This window comes from Pan paniscus, chromosome 12 (genome assembly GCF_029289425.2).
Source record: "Pan paniscus chromosome 12, NHGRI_mPanPan1-v2.0_pri, whole genome shotgun sequence".
Taxonomy (NCBI): Eukaryota; Metazoa; Chordata; class Mammalia; order Primates; family Hominidae; genus Pan; species Pan paniscus.
In genome coordinates this window covers 53,340,661-53,362,718 of record NC_073261.2, presented here as the reverse complement: position 1 = coordinate 53,362,718, position 22,058 = coordinate 53,340,661, and the positions used below count along the sequence as shown (strand labels likewise).

General features: G+C 46.5%; 1 protein-coding gene across 20 annotated transcripts in view; it reads right to left on the bottom strand.

Annotated features, from left to right (window-relative positions):
• SFXN5 (sideroflexin 5) overlaps positions 1 to 22,058 on the bottom strand; it is a 130,125-nt gene that overhangs the window by 76,092 nt on the left and 31,975 nt on the right. For 19 of the 20 annotated variants that reach the window (XR_010109256.1, XR_004669919.4, XR_010109254.1 and 16 more), the window contains 3 exons: positions 5,038 to 5,064; positions 4,372 to 4,426; positions 2,114 to 2,139 (listed from right to left, as the gene is read on the bottom strand). Coding sequence is in view for 15 of the 20 variants with exons in the window: in XM_003808191.5 (XP_003808239.1) it covers positions 2,114 to 2,139; positions 4,372 to 4,426; positions 5,038 to 5,064 (108 nt within the window). In the remaining 5 variants the exon portion in view is untranslated. Of the gene's footprint in view, positions 1 to 2,113; positions 2,140 to 4,371; positions 4,427 to 5,037; positions 5,065 to 22,058 lie in introns of those variants that run through there. The other variant, XM_024927699.3, reaches the window with a different exon arrangement.

Here is a 22,058-nt window from a genome sequence, read left to right as displayed (position 1 = left end):
AGCCCAGGAGTTTGAGGCTCCAGTGAGCCATGATCCTGCCACTGCACTCCAGCCTGGGTGACAGTGAGACAAAATAAAAGAAAAAAGAAAGAAAAAGGAAGGAAGGAAGGAAAACAGAAAAGGAAGGAAAGGAAAGGAGAAAGGAAAAGAAAAAAAAAGAGAAAGAGAAAAGATGAACCTAGAATATCCTGTTGTGTCAGAGAGTACTGAAGCTCTCAAAGACTAGCGGGGCAGGTCAAATAGAGAAACTGCTTTAAGGTTGGGTCAAAAGTGGCCCCATTTGCATATCAAAATAAATAATGACAAGAGTACATTTTTACCCACTGAATAAAAAAAACCACAAAGACTGTATTAACAGTATCTAAATACTGATAGTTTTAAGAAAACATTAAAGGAAGAGGCAGAAGGGAAACTCGAGAGGATGCCAACTAATTAACATAGAAGGAATAATATCTATGATATCCATAGGAAAATTTGAGACTATGCAAATATTCTGTTCTCAATTAGTTTTTTACCCAATAGTTTTAACATCTGTTGGTCATTCTTGTCTGCTTCCAGTTTTAGACTAATGTGAAAAATGCTACTATAAACATTCACATACAGATCTTTGTGTAAACAAACATATTCATTTATCTTGGATAAATACCTAAAAGTAGTGTTATGTGGTCATATAGTAAGTGCATCTTCAGCTTTATAAGAAACTGCAATACAGTTTACACACCACCTGCTGCAACCCAGGATCCATTCTCGGATCACACATTGCATTTATTATAGTTGTTACCTGCTTTAATTTAGCTTCCTAGGTCTACATCCAAGAGGAATGAGGGCATATATCCACGAAAAGACTTGTACAAGTATGTTCAAAACAGCATTATTTGTTGTAAACCCAAAACTAGAAAAACCCAAATGTTCACCAACAGTAGTATGAATAAAGAAATTCTGATAATTTATGACAATGGAATATTATACAGCAAAGAGAAAAGAACAAACGAATGTTACAGATAACAATATGAACAAATCTCACAATGTGGAGTAAAAGAAGCCAGACACAAAAAAGCACATGTTGATGATTACATTTATATCAAACTCAATAACAAGCAAAACTAAAATATAAAAGTCAGAAAAGTGATTTTCTGTGGGGGTGGTGATTGGGAAGGACACATGTGAGGTTTCTGAGATGCTAATGATGCTCTGAATCTTTATCTAAGTGAGCTGGCCGAAGTAGCTCAGTTGGGAGGGTGTTAGACCGATTCCTTACCTAAGTGATGTTTACTGGATATGCTTGCTTTTCTTTTTTTTTTTTTTTCTTTTTTTTTTTTTTGAGACGGAGTCTCGCTCTGTTGCCCAGCCTGGAGTGCACTGGCGCGATCTCGGCTCACTGAAATCTCCGCCTCCCGGGTTCACGTCATTCTCCTGCCTCAGCCTTCCGAGTAGCTGGGACTACAGGTGCCCGCCACCACTCTCGGCTAATTTTTTGTATTTTTAGTAGAGACGGGGTTTCACTGTGTTGGCCAGAATGGTCTCGATCTTCTGACTTCATGATCTGCCTGCCTTGGCCTCCAAAAGTGCTGGGATTACAGGCGTGAGCCACCGCGCCCAGCCCTGGATATGCTTGCTTTTTGAAAATTTACCAAGCTGTACATTTATGATGAATGCACCTTTCTGTATGTTTTATTCCAATAAAAATAAAGAGTAAACATACTCCTGATTCTAAAACTGAACAAAAAGAATGCTGAAAATTCTTTCTGAATTAATTTTAAACTTTGATTTTTCAGAAGGCATGCTTCCACTCCTACTTCCCAAATTCTTTGAGAAAACTTCCCTATGACTAGCAGGTGCTAATGACAACAGTGGGGACAGAAAACGTGCAGGGAAGAAGGCAATTTTCAACTCCACGCTGGATTTAAGTCATCAGGCTTTTTATGAAAAGAGATTTGTCAATCAGCATCAAGAGATGTGGTAAGAAATACATATCATTTTATTTGGTAATTTCCCTCCAGGAATTGACTTATCCTAAATCAACAACTCAGTCAAATACCCGTGAGCAATAACATAAAGTTAGACATTTAAAATAATTTTTTAGAAAAGGAAATCCTTTGAAGGTAACACTTACAATTGGCGTCCCAAAAGGAATATAACCTGTGAACGAGAAGAAACGAGTCAGGCCTTATAATCCACTCACATCTCACCTGAGATACCCAGGAGCCTCCAGGTTAGGTCTTAGGCTATCAGTCGCCCTGATGAAGGGGCTCAGGTCAGTTAGGCGGGAGGCATCTCCGATCTCATAGACCCTTTCCCAGTTCAGCCCTCACCGAGGCTGTGTCCCCAGCCTCCTCTTCTCTGCTCCCCTTTGGCCAGGCAGCTTTCACTCTCCCCTGGAACCCAGAGGCCTGTTCCTGCAGGCAGGGCTGCCTGCGACCTGGGGCACCACCACTCCACACTTGGTGATCCTCCTACGATTTCCTGCGAGGCACGACACACCCTGCCCACGCTCACTACATGAGGCTGAACATCCTCCAAGGACCCCAGAATGTCTTCCTTCTTGCCTCAGCTTGTCTTTCTAACACAGGCCCTTACTTCCCCGGCATCATGGCCATTTCTGGAAAGAAAATTCCCTCCCAAACTGAGCCATGCACCTCTAAGTGCCAGAGCTTCTTAAATCCGTGGCATCCCCAGTGGCGCAGTAGGGAGCTGGGGTGAAGCGCAGCCAGGCCGTGGGTACAGCCTCCTCGCTGCTCTCAGCCCCCAGGCGAGGCTCTCTCCACAGCCCCAACTGCTGTCAGTGGACAGCCTCCTGTCCCCAACCTCTAACCGTGGCAGCCAGTGAGCAGTGGCTGGACAGCGGGATCGGGCTTATCTGACTTGCATCTAAAGTGAAGCTTTGCTCCTGAGTGCACATAATCACACACACACGTGAGCCATGGTTCTCCTACCCACTTCTCTCTGGGGAGAGAACCAGAGTTTGATCAGGGCCTCAGAGGAATGCATGACTCAAAAAGGTCAAGAATTACAAGAGAAGCCAGGCTCAGGGTGAGAGCCTGCTGTGCCGGGTGCAGGGACTGGGAAGCATCTACAACCACAACTGTAAGATGCTCAGAGCCCTTCCCAGCACTTTGGGAGGCCAAAGCAGGCGGATCACTTGAGGTCAGGAGTTCAAGACCAGCCTGGCCAATATGATGAGACCCCATCTCTACTAAAAAATACAAAAAGTAGCCAGGCGTGGTAGTGTGTGCCTGCAGTCCCAGCTACTCAGGAGGCTGAGGCAGGAGAATCGCTTGAATCTGGGAGGTGGAGGTTGCAATGAGCAGAGATCATGCCACTGCACTCCAGCCTGGGCAAAAGAGGGAGACTCTGTCTCAAATAAAAAGAAAGAAAAATGCTCAGAGCCTTAAAGTTCTTCATGGCAAAGCAAGGGCGTCACAGGGCACTCACTGCCCCAGTGTACACAATGACATCACATGTCCATCAACTCCCTGGTTGTTTATTTTCTTGCCCCCAATGAGGCCAGGCTCTCTGGGGGTGGTGACCCTGAGGGAACCATTTGACTGAGACCGCCTTTCTCCAGCCACCTTCCCAAGGCAGCAGCAGCAGTGCCCTCCCATTCCACCCTCATAATTCAAGGTGGGTGCGCCCCAAGAAGGAGGCATCAGTACACCCATGAGTGTGACTCTGCAGAGTCTCTCAGAACTGCTGGGGGGATAACCATGCCAGCCAAGCTCGTGTACATGCCAGTGCTTTCTAAGCCCTAAAGCCCACATAGGCACAGCTGCCCCTTCAGTGACCAATGGGATTTCCTGGGGCAGGGATCTTGTATCACCCTCTGCCTCCTGGTCTCCACAGAACAGGAATCCCACCTTCTGTATGTGCACAGCAGTGCAATAACAGTGCATCCATTCTGAAGGGAGGGCTAATGGCAGGATCAGAGAACAGAGAATTAAGCTGGAGACTGACTGCCTAAAAGGGGCAGGGCAGGGAGCAGGACTTGGAAGGAAACAGCAGGTCACACACCGGTGAGAGGGGGAATGACTTGTAGAAGCCAGGGCTTGCTTACAGCAGGCATCACTGAGGCTGTCCTAGTGAGGGCTGAGTGATGTGGAGTGGGTGGTGGTGGGGGCTACCAGATTCACCTGTGGAAGCCCTGGTTCCACCCCAACTGCTCAGGCAGAAAAGGCAGGTAAGCTCCATAGAGTATTCTGAGGCCTGGCCAGCGCCTTGTACAGTTGAGCTGAGGTGAATGTAGAGGTGCAAATATGGCCATGATTGTAACAGGCTCTGTCCCCTCCTTAGGCCAGCACATCTGGATGCTCCTGGAACTGTGACTGGAGTAAGCACCCCAGGCTGACCAGAACCAGAAGGGCCCCAGGAGCTTACCTGACATTCTAAATGGCATGAAGATCTTCTCATTGGTGTCCGGATGTAGAATAGCCTGGCAAAAGCAGGAACAGAGAATGGGGTGGGGACGGGGGTGTAGGGAGGGGGAAGGGGGAAGGGGGAGGGAAGAGGGAGAAAAGCAGAGGCATTAGGGGAGGAAGAAGGGAAGAAGACAACTTCTCTGGGAAGATTCAGACACCAGTGGCTGTATGTTGCCTTGTGGCCAGTTAGGCCTTTCCACCACTCAAGGCAAAAGAATACCAAACCATGGGCCATAAACAGATAGCACCCCTCCTCCTGACTTACCCTAAAAGCTGAATGCAGTGGAGAGCAAAAGTCCATGGGGAACGGGATCGTGTCTACCTTCCAGGACCTCTACCCCCATTCCTGGCACATGGTAGGTACATAATAAGGATTTTGTGGACAGAGCCCTGTCTCTTCCGGGAGCTCAGAGAACCCAGGGAAAGGCCAGCCTGGCCTGAGCTCCAGACTTCAGAGACTCTGGCCCTCGAGTGTCGGGGCAGAAGGAAGGGGTGAGGGGGCCAAGGGCAAATGTGAGAGCCCGAAGAGCCACCAGAGGGGGGCTTCCACTAGATCCCTGGGACAGGGCAGGGTGGAGTCCAGGACAACACGGAGAAGGAAATAGAGAATCCAAAACTGGATTACCTGCTTGATTTTCTGTGCACTCCAGAGCTGGAAGAGAGATAAAGGAAAAGAAAATAAAGAACAAAAATTAAAAGCATATGTCAGTTTAAGGTTTCCAACCCATGTTTTCTAACCAAGGGATCCAGCTCCGAAAGCATAAGAAGCTCGGGCTATCCTTGCCAGCCCAGGCTGGGCAGCTGTCCTATCCTGGGGGGGGTGACATCAGAGAGTAAGGGCCAGAGAGGTCCCAGAATGGCAGAGCTAGGGGACCTTGCGCATCAATTAAGCCAGGAATTCTCGACTCTGTCTGCACTTTAGAATTCCTTGGAGAATTTTTTCAGCATTTTCCTAAAGCTCCCTAGTTGACTCTAAGTCATAAGCAGGTAGAAACCTCTAATTTAAATGAAGATACTTCAATTGTCTCCCAGAATCACTAGTGACAGCATAATATAATTTTTTCAGAGATAGCCTGGATTCCCTGCTGTGCCACTTCTACCTCTGAGCCTCAGTTTCCTCATCTGTGGAATGGGCATGATAGCCATGCCTCTAACACAGAGTCGTTTAAGGGGTGAATGGGAAGCTCTCAGAGCAGTGTCAGCACGATAGCATGTGCTTATAAATGCTTACTGTTGCTGACATTACGCCTGTTGTTATTATAAGAAGGCTGTAGGGAGAAAAAGTTCCTTTCAAATGCTGATGAGGCTGTCTCTTTCCAGCACAGAGACAGGCTGGAGAAACGGAATAACTTGTCAATCCCTTCAAATGACCTAAATACTGTATTGCATTGAATCTAAGACACCACTGATCCTAAGATATACTATCATGTGCCGCATACGAAAGAAAACTATGACTGTAATACCAAGACCCCCATCAATTAAAAGACTCATTTCATTTTACAGATGTGATAAAGTAGGCCTTTTTTTTTTTTCACTGCAACCTCTGTCTCCTGGGTTCAAGCGATTCTCCCGCCTCAGCCTCCTGAGTAGCTGGGATTACAGGCGCGCACCACCATGCCCAGCTAATTTTTGTATTTTTAGTAGAGACGGGGTTTCACCATGTTGGTAAGGCTGGTCTTGAACTCCTGACCTCGTGATCTGCCCACCTAGGCCTCCCAAGGTGCTGAGATTACAGGTGTGAGCCACCATGCCCAGCCCAGGCCTTTTCAAATCAAGGAAACATGGCAAATAAAAATTTACACTGTCAGGGGGCCAGGCACAGCGGCTCACGCCTGTAGTCCCAACACTTTAGGAGGCCAAAGCAGGAGGATTGCTGAGCCCAGGATCAGTCCACCCTGGGCAACAAAGGGAGACCCCATCTCTACAAAAAATCTTAAAAATTAGCAGGGCGTGGTGGAATGTGCCTGCAGACCCAGCTATTCAGTAGGCTGAGGTGGGAGGAACACTTGTGCCCAGGAGGTAGAGGCTGCAGTGAACCATGATTGTGCCACAGCACTCCAGCCTGGATGACAGCGTGAGAACCTGTCTCCAAAAAAGAAAAAAAAAGTACACCATGGGCAAACCAAAGGCCAGTATATTTTTTTAATGGAGAAAGAAGGCTATGCAGCTAGAAGGAAGATACAGCCAGCAGCTGATGTTAAAGTTTTATAATAGAATGGTTGTTATGCTTCATGTATATGGCAATGTTGGTCATCTGGAACATAAATTAAGCTGCAGAAGTTAAGAAGGCTACTGGGTAGTAAAAATAGAAGTTATAAAATTGATACATTAAAGTTTATGCATTTTTCTCACAGCTGAGTCCCTCAAACCTTACTTCACAGCCTAATTAACTCTTATTTTAGACACATTTCCAACACACTTGATTGTCTGCTATTCCAGACCCAGGCAGACTAGAAGCAGTCGATGTTTAAAAAATAATAATTGGGGAACAGAGGGGACTGATGAGTGAAAAGCCAAAAGCAGAATCACTGCTAGCACAAAGGTTAAGTGAGGGCCTAACAGCAAAGAGGTTATTTAAAAAAAAAACAAAACAAAACATAAAAGGCTGATCCTCCCCTCTTTGCTCAGTAAGCACCTTCCTGAAGTGCACCCTCAAGTCTGGGCTCTGTCCCTGGTGCGACCCCAGGCCCTGTACACAGACTCCTGACACCCCACACCCTCCACCCCAGTCATAACCTTCTGCATCCTCCCCCCTCTGGATTCACAGTCAGGCCACTCACAGGCAGGAACTGGCTTTTCAGCACTATCTCCTAGCACATTCCATCCCCCCAGGGCCTGGAACACAGTAGGTGCTCAATACATGCTTAATGAAGGAATATCGTCTTCTAAAACAGAAGTATACCTAGACTTAAGTTGACTTCTGGTAAGGCACGGTGAAGCCAATGCACAGTGTCATCTCCTTTTCTTCCCAAATCCTCGAGAAAAGAACAGCAAAGGAATAAACCAGCTGAAAACCCTCTCGGGGAGGAAGGGGACGTGACAGCAGGCAGAAGATGTCACACATCTTTGAAAGGTGGTGAGCTGATGAAGAGATGAGCGGTTGGCAATGCTGCAGAGGGTGGAAGGACACCCCACATGCTCAGTGGGAGTGAGTGGGCTCAGCCCAACTAGAGCTCCAGACACCAGGAAGGTGCAGGCGGCACGGCCAGAGAGCAGGGAGAGACGTTGAAAATGTCCCTGTGCACAAAGCAGGGAGGCCCAAAGTCCCTGTCCAGGTGATGGAGGTTTATTCTCCAGAGAAGCTAAATCACAACAGCCCAGACATGGTCACAGGCACAGGGGGACCAGGCAAGGGTCTGAGTGCTGAGGTTCTAAAGGAGCCCGTCTGCATCCAGCTCTGAGGACACCACAGGCAGGAGGACGGAGACACCTTCTCCAGGGAAACAGAAAGGCTCCCAGAGAAATGACCCACAAGAAGGCTGGATTTGTGGACAGGCCATCAGCGCAATGCTGAGAAGGAGGTCCCATTCCAGTGGTCTAATGCTGTGTGGCTGCTTTTTTTTTTTTTTTTTTGAGACAGTCTTGCTCTGTCGCCCAGGCTGGAGTGCAGTGGCGCGATCTTGGCCCACTGCAAACTCCACCTCCCAGGTTCAAGTGATTCTTGTGCCTCAGCCTCGCCAGTAGCTGGGATTACAGGCGTGCGCCACCATGCCTGGCTAATTTTTTTTTTTTTTTTAGTAGAGGCGGGGTTTCGCCATGTTGGCCAGGCTGGTCTTGAACTCCTGGCCTCAAGTGATCCACTTGCCTTGGCCTCCCAAACTGCTGGGATTACACCTCGCCCAACATGGTTGCTGCCTTGACTTTAATACAGGCATTGCCACCTAAGGACATTTTGGTCAATGACAAACCACATATACAATAGTGGTTCCAGAAGATTACAAGAGAGGTGAAAAATTCCTATGGCCTAGTGACCTTGTGGCTGTCCTAAAGTAATAGTACAATGCATTACTCACATTTGTGGTAATACTGGTGTAAACCAACCTACTGCATTGCCATTCATATAAAAGCCTAGCACAACACCTGACAATAATAAACGTTACTTGTTTATATGTTTAGTATGCCATACTTCTTATTATTTTATTTTATTTATTTATTTATTATTATTATTTTTGAGATGGAGTTTCACTCTTGTTGCCCAGGCTGGAGTGCAATGGCATGGTCTTGGCTCACTGCAACCTCCACCTCCCAGGTTCAAGCGATTCTTCTGCCTCAGCCTCCCGAGTAGCTGGGATTACAGGCGCCCACCACCACGTCCAGCTAATTTTTGTATTTTTAGTAGAGATGGAGTTTCACCATGTTGGCCAGGCTGGTCTCAAACTCCTGATCTCAGGTGATCCGCCTGCCTCAGCCTCCCAAAATGCTGGGATTACAGGCGTGAGCCACCGTGCCCAGCCACTTCTTATTATTTTAGAGTGTATACCTTCTATTTATATTTTTTAAAAAAAGTTAACTGTAAAACAGCCTCAGGCAGGCCCTTCAGGGGGTATTCCAGAAAGAGGCATACTTATCATAGGAGATGACAGCCCCGGCGTGTTACTGTCCCTGAAGACTTTCCAGTGGGACAAGATGTAAAAGACAGTGATATTGATGATCCTGACTCCATGTAGGCCTAGAATGATATGGGTGTTTGTGTCTTACTTTTTAACAAAAACGTTTAGAAAGTTTTTTAAAAAAGTAAAAATGTTTAAAAATAGGAAAGAGCTTATAAACAAGAATTTTTTTGTACAGTTGTACAGTGTGTTTGTGTTTTAAGCTAAGTGTTATTACAAAATAGTCAAAAAGTTTTTAAAATGTACAAGTTTATGAAGTAGAGCTACAGTAAGCTAAGGTTAATTTATTTTGAAGAGAGAGCATTTTTTAAATAAATTTAGTGCAGCCTAAGGATATGTGTTTATAAATCCTACAGTAGTGCACAGTCATGTCCTGGGCCTTCACATTCACTGACCACTCACTCACTCACTCAGAGCAACTTCCAGTCCTGCAAGCTCCATTCATGGTAAGTGTTCTATGAAGGTGTATCATTTTTTATCTTTTTTTTTTTCTTTTTTTAGACAGGGCTTGCTCTGTCGCCCAGGCTGGAGTGCAGTGGTATCATCACGGCTCACTACAGCCTCCACCTCTCCGGCTCAAGCAATCCTCCCACCTCAGCGTCCTGAGTAGCTGGGACTACAGGCGTGTGCCACCACACTTGGCTAATTTTTTGTGTGCTTTTATAGAAACGTGGTCTCCCTATGTTGCCCAGTCTGGTCTCCAACTCCTGGGCTCAAGCAATCCTCCCACTTCCACTTCCCAAAGTGTCAGGGTTACAAGCATGAGCCACCGTGCCTGGCCCCATCTTTTTAATCTTTTATGCCATATTTTTACTGTACCTTGTCTATGTTTAGATACACAAATACCATGTGTTCCAATTGCCTACAGTATTCGGTAGAGTACCATGCTGTACAGGTTTGTAGCCTAGGAGCAATAGGCTATACCATACAGCCTAGGTGTGGAGTAGACTCTACCATCTAGGTTTGTGTAAGGGCACTCTATGATGTTCCCGTAATGACAAAATCACCTAATGTCGTATTTCTCAGACATATCCCTGATGTTAAGTGAGGCATGACTGTATCTTTATCTTTGAATTTGAGTTTTATAAGTTAAGCCCAGTGGGAGAATGGAGCACATGCTGGTGGCCCGGACCCTCAGCTCACACGTGGTCCTGCCTCCCACTGCCTCAGCCACCGCCATGAAATGAGTTCTTGGCCACCCAGTGACTGCTGCAACCCTCCACTCCTGTCAGAGGCCTAGGCGCAGGGAGGGCCATGCAGTCCCCATACATCAAGTTGTGAGGCAGGGCTCCGGGTGCCTGTGAGGGTCTGCACTTGTGCCATGAGTGTCCCCTGTGGCTAAGGAAGAGAAACATTAAATAGCAAACAAAAAACATTTTTCCAGGACGGGAGAAGAATGAGGGGAGAGAGAAAACTCAGAAAGGAAGGAAAAGCTTCTTTCTGTTTTTTGAACAAGGGTCCTGCATTTCTATTTTGTATTGAATCTCACAAATTATACGGTCAGCTCTGCCTAGAAATACTGATATTTGGAGGACCCCAATGAAACAGATCATTGCTCAGTGAGCCTACACATGCATACATAGGAAAGAAATTCTGAGGAAAGGAGACAATGCAGGAACTAAAGAACATTTTAAAAACACTCTAGCATCTTCAGAGCAGAAAGACATGAAAGAGGAACAGGATACAATGAAAAAGAGGGAGGGGACAAACCCTGGCTCTGTCGCTTACTCCATGTGTGGCCCCGGGGAAATCACTTTGCCTCTGTGCCTGGTTCTCCATCAGTAACATGAGTCGTTGTAAGGGAGGGTTCCCTGGCAGTCTGCATTTACGGGCACACAGCTAAGCCTATGATTCCCAGCCTCCCCCGCAGTCAAGTGGCCTCCTGGGACCGGGTGCTGGCTAATGGATTGTGGGTGGAAGTGACGTTCGCCAGTTCCAGGCCTGTCCCCGAGCCTCCCATGGAGGATCCAGTGGAGGATAGTGAGGCCCTAAAGACATGAGTGAAAGGAGGCATCTTGGCATCATCTTTGGCCTCTGCCAGGTCCCTGAGTTGCAATGGAGTCAGATATGAATGAGAAACACACCTGACTGTGTTCAGCCTCCGAAACCTGGGCGTTATTTGTACTAACATTTGGCTCAATCTGACTAACACCAAGCGTTAAATGACATATGCATATATAAAATATTTGACTCATAGAACGTGCTCAATAGTTTTGCCTAAAATAGAGGGAAGCAATTCAAATGAGCAGGTTTCTTTTTAAAGGATTTAATCATCTTTCAAAGTAACTTCATCTCTATTGTTTTATCCCCCAAATGCCTGGGAGGTAGACAGATGCTCTTTAGACTAGGTAAGGCATCTCAGAGAGACTAAGTGACTAAGCCAGGGCCCCAGGGGCTGGTGGCAAGATGGAGACAGGCACCCAGGCCTCCTCACCTAGGTCTCCCCCGCACTGGAGCATGTCAGTATCTGAGGTTGGCCAGAACGACTTATTCACTTATTTAATTCCCTCAACAGCCCTAGGAGGTTGGGATTAATATATCTCCCATTTTTACAAATGTGGAAACTGAGGCTCAGAGAGATTAAGTGACTTGCCCAAAGTCCCACAGCAGGCTGGGTGTGGTGGCTCAGACCTGTGATCTCAGCACTCGGGGAGGCTGAGGCAGGCAAACTGCTTGAGCTCAGGAGTTTGAGAACAGCCTGGGCAACATGGTGAAATCCCATCTCTAGAAAAAATACAAAAATTAGCCAGGGGCAGTGGTGCACACCTGTAGTCCCAGCTACTTGGGAGGCTGAGGCAGGAGAATTGCCTGAGCCCAGGAAGCAGAGGCTGCAGTGAGCTGAGATCACGCCATTGCCCTCCATCCTAGGCGACAGGAGTGAAACCCTGTTTCAAAATAAAACAAAACAAACAAAAAAACCCTAAAATCAAACAAATGAACAAAAAAAAACAAAAACAAAAACAAAAAAGTCTCACAGCACCGGGATGTGAACCCAAGCAGTCTGGCTCCAGAGTCCCTACCCTTAACTACCACTTGCTTCCATCCTTAAAGTCTAGCTCATCACTGCACTGTTCTGCCCCTTAGGCTTGTCATACATTTTGGAGATCTTTCCATATCAGTGCACAGAAAGCAGTCTTATTCTTCCAACCAAAACCCTTGAATGAATGAAAAATATATATGTATATATATACACATATATTTGTTGTTGTTGTTGTAGAAATGGGATCTCGCTATGTTGACCAGGCTGGTCATGCACTCCTGGCCTCAAGCAATCCTCCTACCTGGGCCTCCCAAAGGCCTGGGATTACAGGCATGAGCCACCGTGCCCAGCCTGAATATTTTATAAAATGTCTCCTATTGATAGACATTTGGCATTAAGTACATTCAAATCGTGGGCAGCCATCGCCATCATCCATCTCCAAAACACTGCCAGCTTCCCAACCTGAAACTCTCTACCCATTAAATGTGACCTCCCCATTCCTCCCTTCTCCAGCTCCTGGAAACCGCTGTCTGCTTTCTGTCTCCACGACATTCACTACACTAGGTATCTCATATAAGTAGAATCACATAGTATTTATTCTTTTGTGACTGTCTTATCTTTCTGCTATTACAAATCATGTTCTGGTGAATTTCACTGGAGTTACTATATTGTGAGAATTTAAAGAAAAAGGGTAAATTATACAGATATATCTGGCATAATACAGAGGAACCAACGATTAGGGAGGGAAAGTGGGCAACTGGGGGAGAGAAAAAGGGAGAGTTTTTAAAAAAATTCCTATTCTTTTTATACCTTTAGAATTCTGTATCTTGTTCATATATTACCTCCTTAAAAATATTTGTTTAAAAATTAAAGGTAACCACTAGAAAAAAATAGAAGATGCACAAATTCCAAGCCCTGTATTGACCCTTATGGCACAGACCACAAACTGTCCAATAAAATCCATGTCCTATTGTGTTGTCCATAGTCATAGAACAGAAGCTGGCAGGTGGCTGGCCTGCTACACATTTCCCAGCCTCCTCTGCAATGAGGCTTGTCCATGTAGCTGAGACCCACAGTGGCATCTGAGGGGAAGTGATGTGCCTTTTCCAGGCCAGTGCCTCCCCCTCCACGCTTTCTGTCCCCTTGCTGTGAGCCAGTGCAAGGATGTGGCCGCAGCCCAGCCTCAGCCATGAAGATAGCACGACACCCAAAGAGATGGTAGAGAAACGTGATGGAAGGAGCCTGGGTCCCTGAATAATCCTGTGGGGCAGAGCTAGCTGCCCACCTGGAACTTGAGCTGTTATACAGGACAGAAATAAACTGTCTCATTTAAGCTAGTACATTTGGGGATCGTTTTGTTACAGCAGCTAGTATCACTTTAACTAATATAACCCATTTGGGGTTATTGGAAACTGCTTCCAGTGATATCAGGGAAAGATTTCCAGGGAAGAAAGGAAGGAATGGAAGCTAAAGTGGTGCTTGAAGCTCTTCTTGAGGCATCTGACAACACACCAGCCTCAGAGGTTTTGGGGTGAGGTGGGAGGAACATCTCCATTTTCAACAAAAATTCCTAGTCATGATCTGATCTTGTTTGGGCTGATCCCATCGCCAGGCTGCAGTGACAACAGTCAGGATCATGGACTTTGGCCCTCTCTCAGTCACTAACTTACATAGCCTGCCTGTGCAAGTTACCTCACAGCTTAGACTTGTATTATTTTTAAAATTAGGCAGAAGCAGGGACAGGAGGTAGAAGCAAGTCTCTCCAGGGCCCCTTCCTGTCCTACGGTGTATGAGGCCACGCCCAGCTTAGAGGGAGAACAGGACAAGGACTCAGGTCTGACTCCTTGGGTCTAGGCTTTTCCCTAGGACCTGCTGGATTAAACGTTGACTTTAAGGGGTTAAATGTCAGATGCAAAAATGGCAGCAGGTAATGTACCACCCACAAGCCAAGAGCTGGTTGCTAGTTTGAAGTTTCACAAGCCAGTCCTGCAAACAGGTGATAGGGGAGGATCATCCTAGGGTGTCAAGAGTTCGACAGGACATCCTAGGATATCAAGAGTTCAACGTCTTCTCACTAGACCACTGAAGCATCTCCACTTTAAACTACAATTCCTGCTTAAGACCTCATCTTGTGTGGGCTCAGCCCATCTCCTCTGTGCCTCTGCTGAGCATAAAAATATGCAGCTTTGATCCCTTGGGACTTACTGGCTCCAACAACAAATCAGTGTGGATATGAGACTTTGAACTTTGCTTGATTTCTCAACTTGGTAAATAAGAACATGGAGCAGGTGTGGAGAAGCAATCCGGGTGAGAGGTGGCTGGAAGATCCCAGAAGTTGGCTAATTTCAAAAACAGCCAGCATCTCAGCTGAACTGCCATCTGAACCTACCTGAAGTTCGGTGTAGAGTCCAAGGGAGGGGCAGAGGACACTCAACAACTGGCCTTCTCGGGCAGAGCGGGGCACACCCCCAACACCCAGAGGGAGGAGGAACGGCCCAGCCCCACCCCCAATCTGGCTCGCTCCCCTTCCCCTCTGCCTCCTTCCAAGCTGCTTCTCCAAACCTCCCAAGGCAGCAAAGACAGAGCCTATTTAAAACAACCTCCAGAAGGTAATTAAACAGAGCCTGAAGGGGATCCTTCTGTAAGGCAAAGAATGCCTCCATAAAACAAACAAAAAAAACTTCCTAATTTATCAGTTGGGCCAATCGCATTATACCTCACCATTAATTTTGTTGCCATGGTTACTCCCAGGTAATATGTACCTATTGCAAGTCTATGTCAGGTGAGGGTACCCCCAATTCTACAGACTCACGAAAGAAGAGAGACTCTTCGCCTAGTTCTGCAGCATAGCACACAGCAGCAGTTGCAACTTCCCTATACACGTAGTTTGTTTCTATCCAGACCTGGGTTTAAATTCTAGATCTCCCGCTTGCTGGCTATGTGATTTAGGGCAATACATTTAATCTTTCTGAGCCTCCTCTTCCTCATTTGTAATATGAGGATGTGAATATTTTCAAGGTTATTGTGAAAATTAATAATTTATTTAACAAATTTACTTATTTAACAAATATTTATTGAGCATCTACTATGTGCTGAACACTGCTCTAGGTGCTAAGGACACATCAGTGACAAAAACAGGCCAAAATCTCTGCTTTTGTTGAGTTTACAGGGCTGCACAGACAGACAAACAATAAGCAACACAAACAATAAATAAGCACATTTTCTGATATGTTAGAAGGAAAAGTGCTTCAGGAAACTAGGGAAAATAGAACAGGGCAAGAGGATAGCAAGTGTGAGCAGGTGGCAGAGATGGAGATTACCGACATAAGTAAGATAGTCAGGGTGGGTCTCACTGAGGTGATATTGGAGGAAACACTTGAAGGAGAGAATGAGTCATGCAGCTATCTAGTGGGAGATTGCTCTGGTAGACAGAACAGCCAGTGCAAAGGCCCTGAGGCAGAAGTGGGCCTGTCTGGTATGTTTGAGAGACAGCAAGGAGACCAGTGTGACTGCAGTGGACCAAATAGGGGAGAGCAGTAGGAGACAAGATCAGAGAGGACTGGGGGCTTTGCAGGCCAGGTTAAGGACTATGGCTTTTACTCTAAGTGCAAAAGAGGAACACTATAGTTTCTATTAGAGCAGTGGTTCTCAACTAGGAGGTGGATTTTGCACCCAGGGGACATTTGGCAACATCAGAAAACATTTTTGATTGTCATGACTGGGGAGGAGAAGCTAATGGCATCTACTGGGTCACAGCCACGCAGGTTGCTAAACACCCTCAGTACACTGGACAGCCCTCGCAAAAAAAGAATAATCTGGCTCCAAATGCCAATTGTGCCAAGTCTGAGAAATCCTGGAGCAGAGGAACAAACGATGTCCTGTATAATTTCACAGATCACTCTGTGTGCTGTATCAGCAATGGACAGAGGAGCCCAGGTAGTATAGGGAGATCATCCAGGAGGCCACTGCAGGGACCCAGCCCACAAATGCATCTACAGCACTCAGTACGACACCTAGCACATAATACAAATGACTCACCTCCTACTGATCACTTGCCTGTTCTGTGCTACCAGTTAGGGCCATGCTGGGCCTGGCCCAGAGGGGCAGGGTGCTGACCAGGATCCCCAGAGCTCGATGCTAGGAGTCTAGTGGGTCAGCCAAGCCTTCCCTTCGGCATCTGACAAACCTGCTGACGCCCACAGAAGACTTGGGGCACAAGTATTTTTAAGCCTGCCTCTGGTATTTGCTCTGTTATTTTCAGCAAAGCCCAAACACAGCTGACCCCATTTCCTTCCTGCCAGAGAAGACTTGCAGGATCTCTTGCATCCCAGCAGCTCTTTCTCCTAGGCAGGTCGCAGACAGAAATCCATCCTGCATGGGGGCTCTGAGCAATCCATACATTCATTACCTGGGTGCAGGGTAGGCACTTAGGAAAGGTTGGCTGGTTCCCAACCTCTGGGGAATGTGGAATGATGGACAAGCCCAGCCACTCAGGAGCTACAGTGGTTCCCAGTAACCTGCTCACCACACTCCCCATCACTCCAATTGCTTCCGAGCTGGTTTCCGTAATAGCACTTATTCCTCCCCAGTGCACTCTGGCACTGCCACTGACTGATCCTACCACAATACCACTGTCATGCTACTCCCTTGCTCAATAGCTTTCAGTAGCTTCCTCTTACCCCACACAATGCATCCAGCATCTCTGCCTGGTTTTCAAAGACTTTCTCAATCTGGCCTGTAACCTCCAACTTCCTTCCCAGCTTTCTCTTTCTTGTCTCTTTTCTCTCTGTCTCTGTCACTTACAGAAGATGTCCCTCCCATTAGATCTAAGAGGCCCAGTGTCAGATCCCTGCCCCACCACATACTAGCTATGTGACCTTAGGAAAATAATGCAACCTCTCTGAGTCTCACTGGAAAATTGGGTTGATACACGTACCTACTGACAAGTTTATGTGAAGATTAGCTGAGATAGTATGTGGAAAGCGCTAGTACTTATGGTGCAATACCTGCCATTTCGTAAGCATTCAGCGAGCGGTGGCTCGCCATGGGGAGGGGTCTTCCATATTTAGCCCCACCCACCTCCTCCATCCACACCAAACCATTCTGGCAAAGCCCCAGCACATACAAGTGTACAGATCAGAGTCAACATTCAGAAACTTAATGGCTATGTCTATGCTTACATTTTTGTATACTATGGTTTTGTTTTTTTAACTGATAGCTACAGTCCTTATTACGGTTACTAGCTCTTCAAATTTTCACCTGCTAAACCCAAAAGTTAAATTATACTCATTTTTATTTTGTCCTCGGAACCAGTGATTCATTGGTATCGCAATCTTTTTTTTTTTTTTTTTTTTGAGACCAAGTCTCACTCTGTCACCCAGGCTGGAGTGCAGTGCTGTGATCTCGGCTCACTGCAACCTCCGCCTCCTGGGTTCAAGCGATTCTCCTGTCTCAGCCTCCTGAGTAGCTGGGACTACAGGTGCATGCCACCATGCCTGGCTAATTTTTGTATTTTTGGTAGAGATGGGGTTTCACCATATTGGTCAGGCTGGTCTCGAACTCCTGACTTTAGGTGATCCACCTGTCTCGGCCTCCCAAAGTGCTGGGATTACAGGTGTGAGACACCACGCTTGGCTGGTATAGCAACCTTTAAACAAGGTAACGGTCCCTGGAGGAGAGAGCAGCCACCCACAACAGAAGACCAAACCAAGGCCATCAGGAGCAAACAAACTGTCAATACATTTGCGCGTACCCACTGGTGAGGTGTTGTACCTGGAAGTCAGGTTAGATGACAAACTGGGTAAAAAAAGAGAGTGTCACAAGTTAACCAGCACTGCCCACAACACCAGGACAGGCCTGCAGGCCTCAGGACCCAGTTGCAGGCTTCTGGCCCACACACCTGCAAAGGCATGAGAGCAGGTGCAGAGCCCAGGTGCAGGTGAGGCCACTGTCCAGACTGAGAACAAGAACCACCCGGGCCGCTTCAGATGAGCAGGGCCAGCCTGGGCCAGAAACAGTGACTGTTAATTATGGATTGCCAAGCCCCCCAAGCCCTGAGCTGCCATGTCACCACTTGTCCCCTCTGCTCCTGTGTCTGCAGAGGCCAGAGGAAGGTGTAGATTGGCTGACTGAAGCCCAGGGAGGGAAGCATTTGTGAGAGCTGGTGCTGGGGGAGCCAGGAGGCTGGGGGAAGGGAGGGAGAGGGAGGATCTGCCTCTAGGGGACCATAGTGGAAGGCTCACACCTAGAGCACTGTGCTACCCAGCCACCAGATGGACACTGCAGGCATCACCAACATGAGCCAGAATCGGGAAGCACAGTTAGTGCCAAGCTGCCCCTCCACCCAGTTCCCCTCCTCCTCAGCTCCCTTGAGGCACATGGGGGCTTTCAGGACAGAAAACAAAGGAGGCCCGGGAAACAGGACAGGCAGCTTCAAGCTACTGAAGGGAGCAAAGAGGAGGAAATGTGGCTTCATTCCCCAAACTCTGGGAGCTGGAAGGGGTCCCAAGAGGCCAACCTCAGCAAGAAAGGGGCAGAGCGGAGCTTGGGCCAGGAGGAAACACATGGTCAGTAGGCCATAGAGGCAGGACCCAACTCTCACAGGTCTGAGAAGAACACGAAAGGGGCTGGGGACTGCTTCGGCCTGAGTAGGGTCGGGTACCAGGTCACACCATCCAGGCTCTTAGGTGCTCATGGCCAGAGAGAAGTCCCATTGCTCAGGGAAGAGGAGATCGCAGCCTGCCCTCCCGGCTGACGGCTGCCCATGACTCAGCACGCAGTGCACACGCCTTCAGATGGGCCCCATGTAAGCAGGCACTGCGGGTCTGTCACTCTCCCAGGGCCCTGCACAGGGGCATCTGGCCAAGGTGCTGCTTCCGCTCATGCATTTGCCCTCTATTCCCATCACCATGCTCCAGTCTAGCACATTCGCCCATTCCCTCCTTCTGTAGGGTCTTGCTCCCTCGATCTCCAGCAGTGTGCACCTCCTTGCCTGGACCACCCCCACCTGCTCTTCACCAGCCCTGTCAGCCCTCATATCTCAGGGGAGAAATCTCTTCCAGATGCCCTCAGTCTGGGAGGGTCACCCCTTCCACGGCTCTCCCATGGTATCATGTGCTTTCACTGTCACTGCCTGGTTTCTGGTGGTGTGGACAGGAACCACATCCAGCTTCCTACCTGCTCTATCCCCCAGGCCCTACCCTCGCTTCTGGCCCATAGAGATGGATAGAAGAGGAAAAAGGTGAGAAAACCTACGTGTCAGCCTACGATGGCTAATATTTGACTAACAGAAGTTCCAGAATGAGAAAAAGTGATGAAAGCAATTAAAAATTTTGCCAGAGCTGAAGATAGGAGTCTTCAGATTGAAAGGGGTAATGAAGAATCCAAAATGATAAATTTTAAAAGAAACAGCATTGTGGAATTTCAGAAACAAATTTCACAGATAAAGAGAAGATCCTAAATATTTCCAAAGAAAGAAAACAGACCGCAAAGAATCAGGAATGAAACGGCATCAGGTTTTTCAACAGCTATATTGGAACCCAGAAGAAAATAGCGCAATGGTCTTCAAAAATCTGAAGGAAAATGATTGTCAACCTAGAATTTTCTCCTCAGCCAAACTGTCAATTAAGGCTGAGTGCAGAATTATAATTTTTCAGACATAAAAAGACTCAAAACTTTCTTCTCATTTACCCTTTTTCAGGAAGCTACGAGAAGAGGTGTTCCACGAAAATGATGAAATATACCAAGAAAAAGGAAGACCTGGAACTCGGAGGTAGGCCCCAGAAAGGAAAATTTCAGGAAAACAAAAAGAAACTCAAAGACAGAAATCTTCAGATTGCAAGGAGCACTGAAAATACAGTCATGCGTCACTTAACAACAGGGATATGTTCTGAGAAATGCATCATTAGGTGATTTCATCATTGTGCAAACAGCATAATGCATCCTTACACAAACCTAGATGGGCAAGCCTGCAACACACCTAGGCTACCTGGTAGGTAGAGCCTACTGCTCCCTGGCTACAAGCCTGGGTAGTATGTTACTGTACTGAATATATAGGCAACTATAACACAATGGTAGATATTTGTGTATGTAAATGGTTTGTGTATATTTGTGCACAGAAACGGTTCAGTAAAAATATGGCATAAAAGATAAACAATGGTCACCTGCATAGGGCACTTACCATGAATGAAGCTTGCAGGACTGGCAGTTGCTGTGGTGAGTCACTGAGTGTGTAGTGGGTGAATGTGAAGGCCTAGGTCATTACCGTACAGTACTATAGACTTTATAAACACCATACATTTAAGCACGCTAAATTTATTTTAAAAAAAATTAGCCAGGTGTGGTGGTGTGTTACTGAGGAGGCTGAGGTGGGAGGAACGCTTAAGCCTGAGAGTTTGAGGTTATAGTGAGCTACATCGCCCCACTGCACTCCAGGCCTGGGTGACAGAGCAAGACCTTGCCTCTTAAAAAAAATTTCTTCAATAAAATGAACCTTAGCTTACTGTATATTTTTTACTTTATAAAATTTTAAATTTCAGATTTTTGACTCTTTTGTAATACTTAGCTTGAAACACAAACACATTGTACAAAATATTTTTCTTTATATCCTTATTCTGTAAGTTTTCTATTTTAAAACTTTCAACTTTTTTTTTTAACTATTTAAACTCTTAAAACTAACTAAAAACTAAGACACAAACAGACTAGGCCTGCACAGGGTCAGGATCATCAAGACATCTCCAGGCAACAGGAATTTTTCAGTTCCATTATCATCTTTTTTTTTGAGACACAGTCTCACTCTGTCGCCCAGGCTGGAGTGCAGTGGCGTGATCTCGACTCACTGCAACCTCCACCTCCTAGGTTCAAGTGATTCCCCCCTCCTCAGCCTCCCAAGTAGCTGGGATTACAAACATGTACCACTATGCCTGGCTAATTTTTGTATTTTTAGTGGAGACAGGGTTTCTTCAGGTTGGCCAGGATGGTCTCGAACTCCTGACCTCAAGTGATCCGCCCGCCTTGGCCTCCCAAAGTGCTGGGATTACAGGCATGAGCCACCATGCCTGGCCCCCATTATCATCTTATGGAACCACTGTCATATATGTGATCACTTGTTGACCAAAATGTCTTTATGTGGTGCATGACTGTATTGAAAGGCCGTGGGAGGGTACAGTGAGAGTGAGAGATGGTACAAAGGAGAGTATGCCAATGAAAAATCTGAGGTGGTTATTAACTCCAGATAAAACAAATTTGAAAAAGAGACATAATCATGATACAACCAGTCTGACTATGCAGTAAATGTTATTTCTATAACTGTAACAACATGAAGACTGAATATGTATAGGCCCCAAAACCATGATAACTATTTCAAGAGTGAGTATGGATGGCGGAAAGAAGTGTGTTTAGAGGGGTGGATGATAAGAGAGCTGAATCCTCAACTACCATAATAGATAACCCAAAATAACTAATTGAGAAATAGCAGTGTAGATAAGCATATTTGTCTGAAAGATAGAATATAAATTTCTATCTGCAGAACAGCAAAAAGTAGTTGCTCCTGGGGAACAGTCATGGGAACTGGGGAGGGATAGGGAACATATACTATTTTTCCTTACAAGCACTATTTTATTTTATTTTTATTAATTTTTGAGACAGAGTTTCGCTTTGTTGCCCAGGCTGGAGTGCAGTGGCGCAGTCTCAGCTCACTGCAACCTCCATTTCCGAGGTTCAAGCGATTCTCCTGCCTCAACCTCATGAGTAGCTGGGATTACAGGCGTCCACCACCATGCCCGGCTGATTTTTTGTCTTTCAGTAAAGACACGGTTTCACCATGTTGCCCAGGCTGGTCTTGAACTCCTGAGCTCAGGCAATCTGCCTGCCTCGGCCTCCCAAAGTGCTAGGATTACAGGTGTGAGCCACCGTGCCCAGCCCCTTACAAGCACTTTAGTACTATTTGACTTCTTGAATTATGCACACATGACTTTGAAAATGTTTAAATTAATGTTTGAAAAAGTTTTTGAAATGAAGTTTATGAACAAAAAGACAGACTTTGGCACATGAACCATC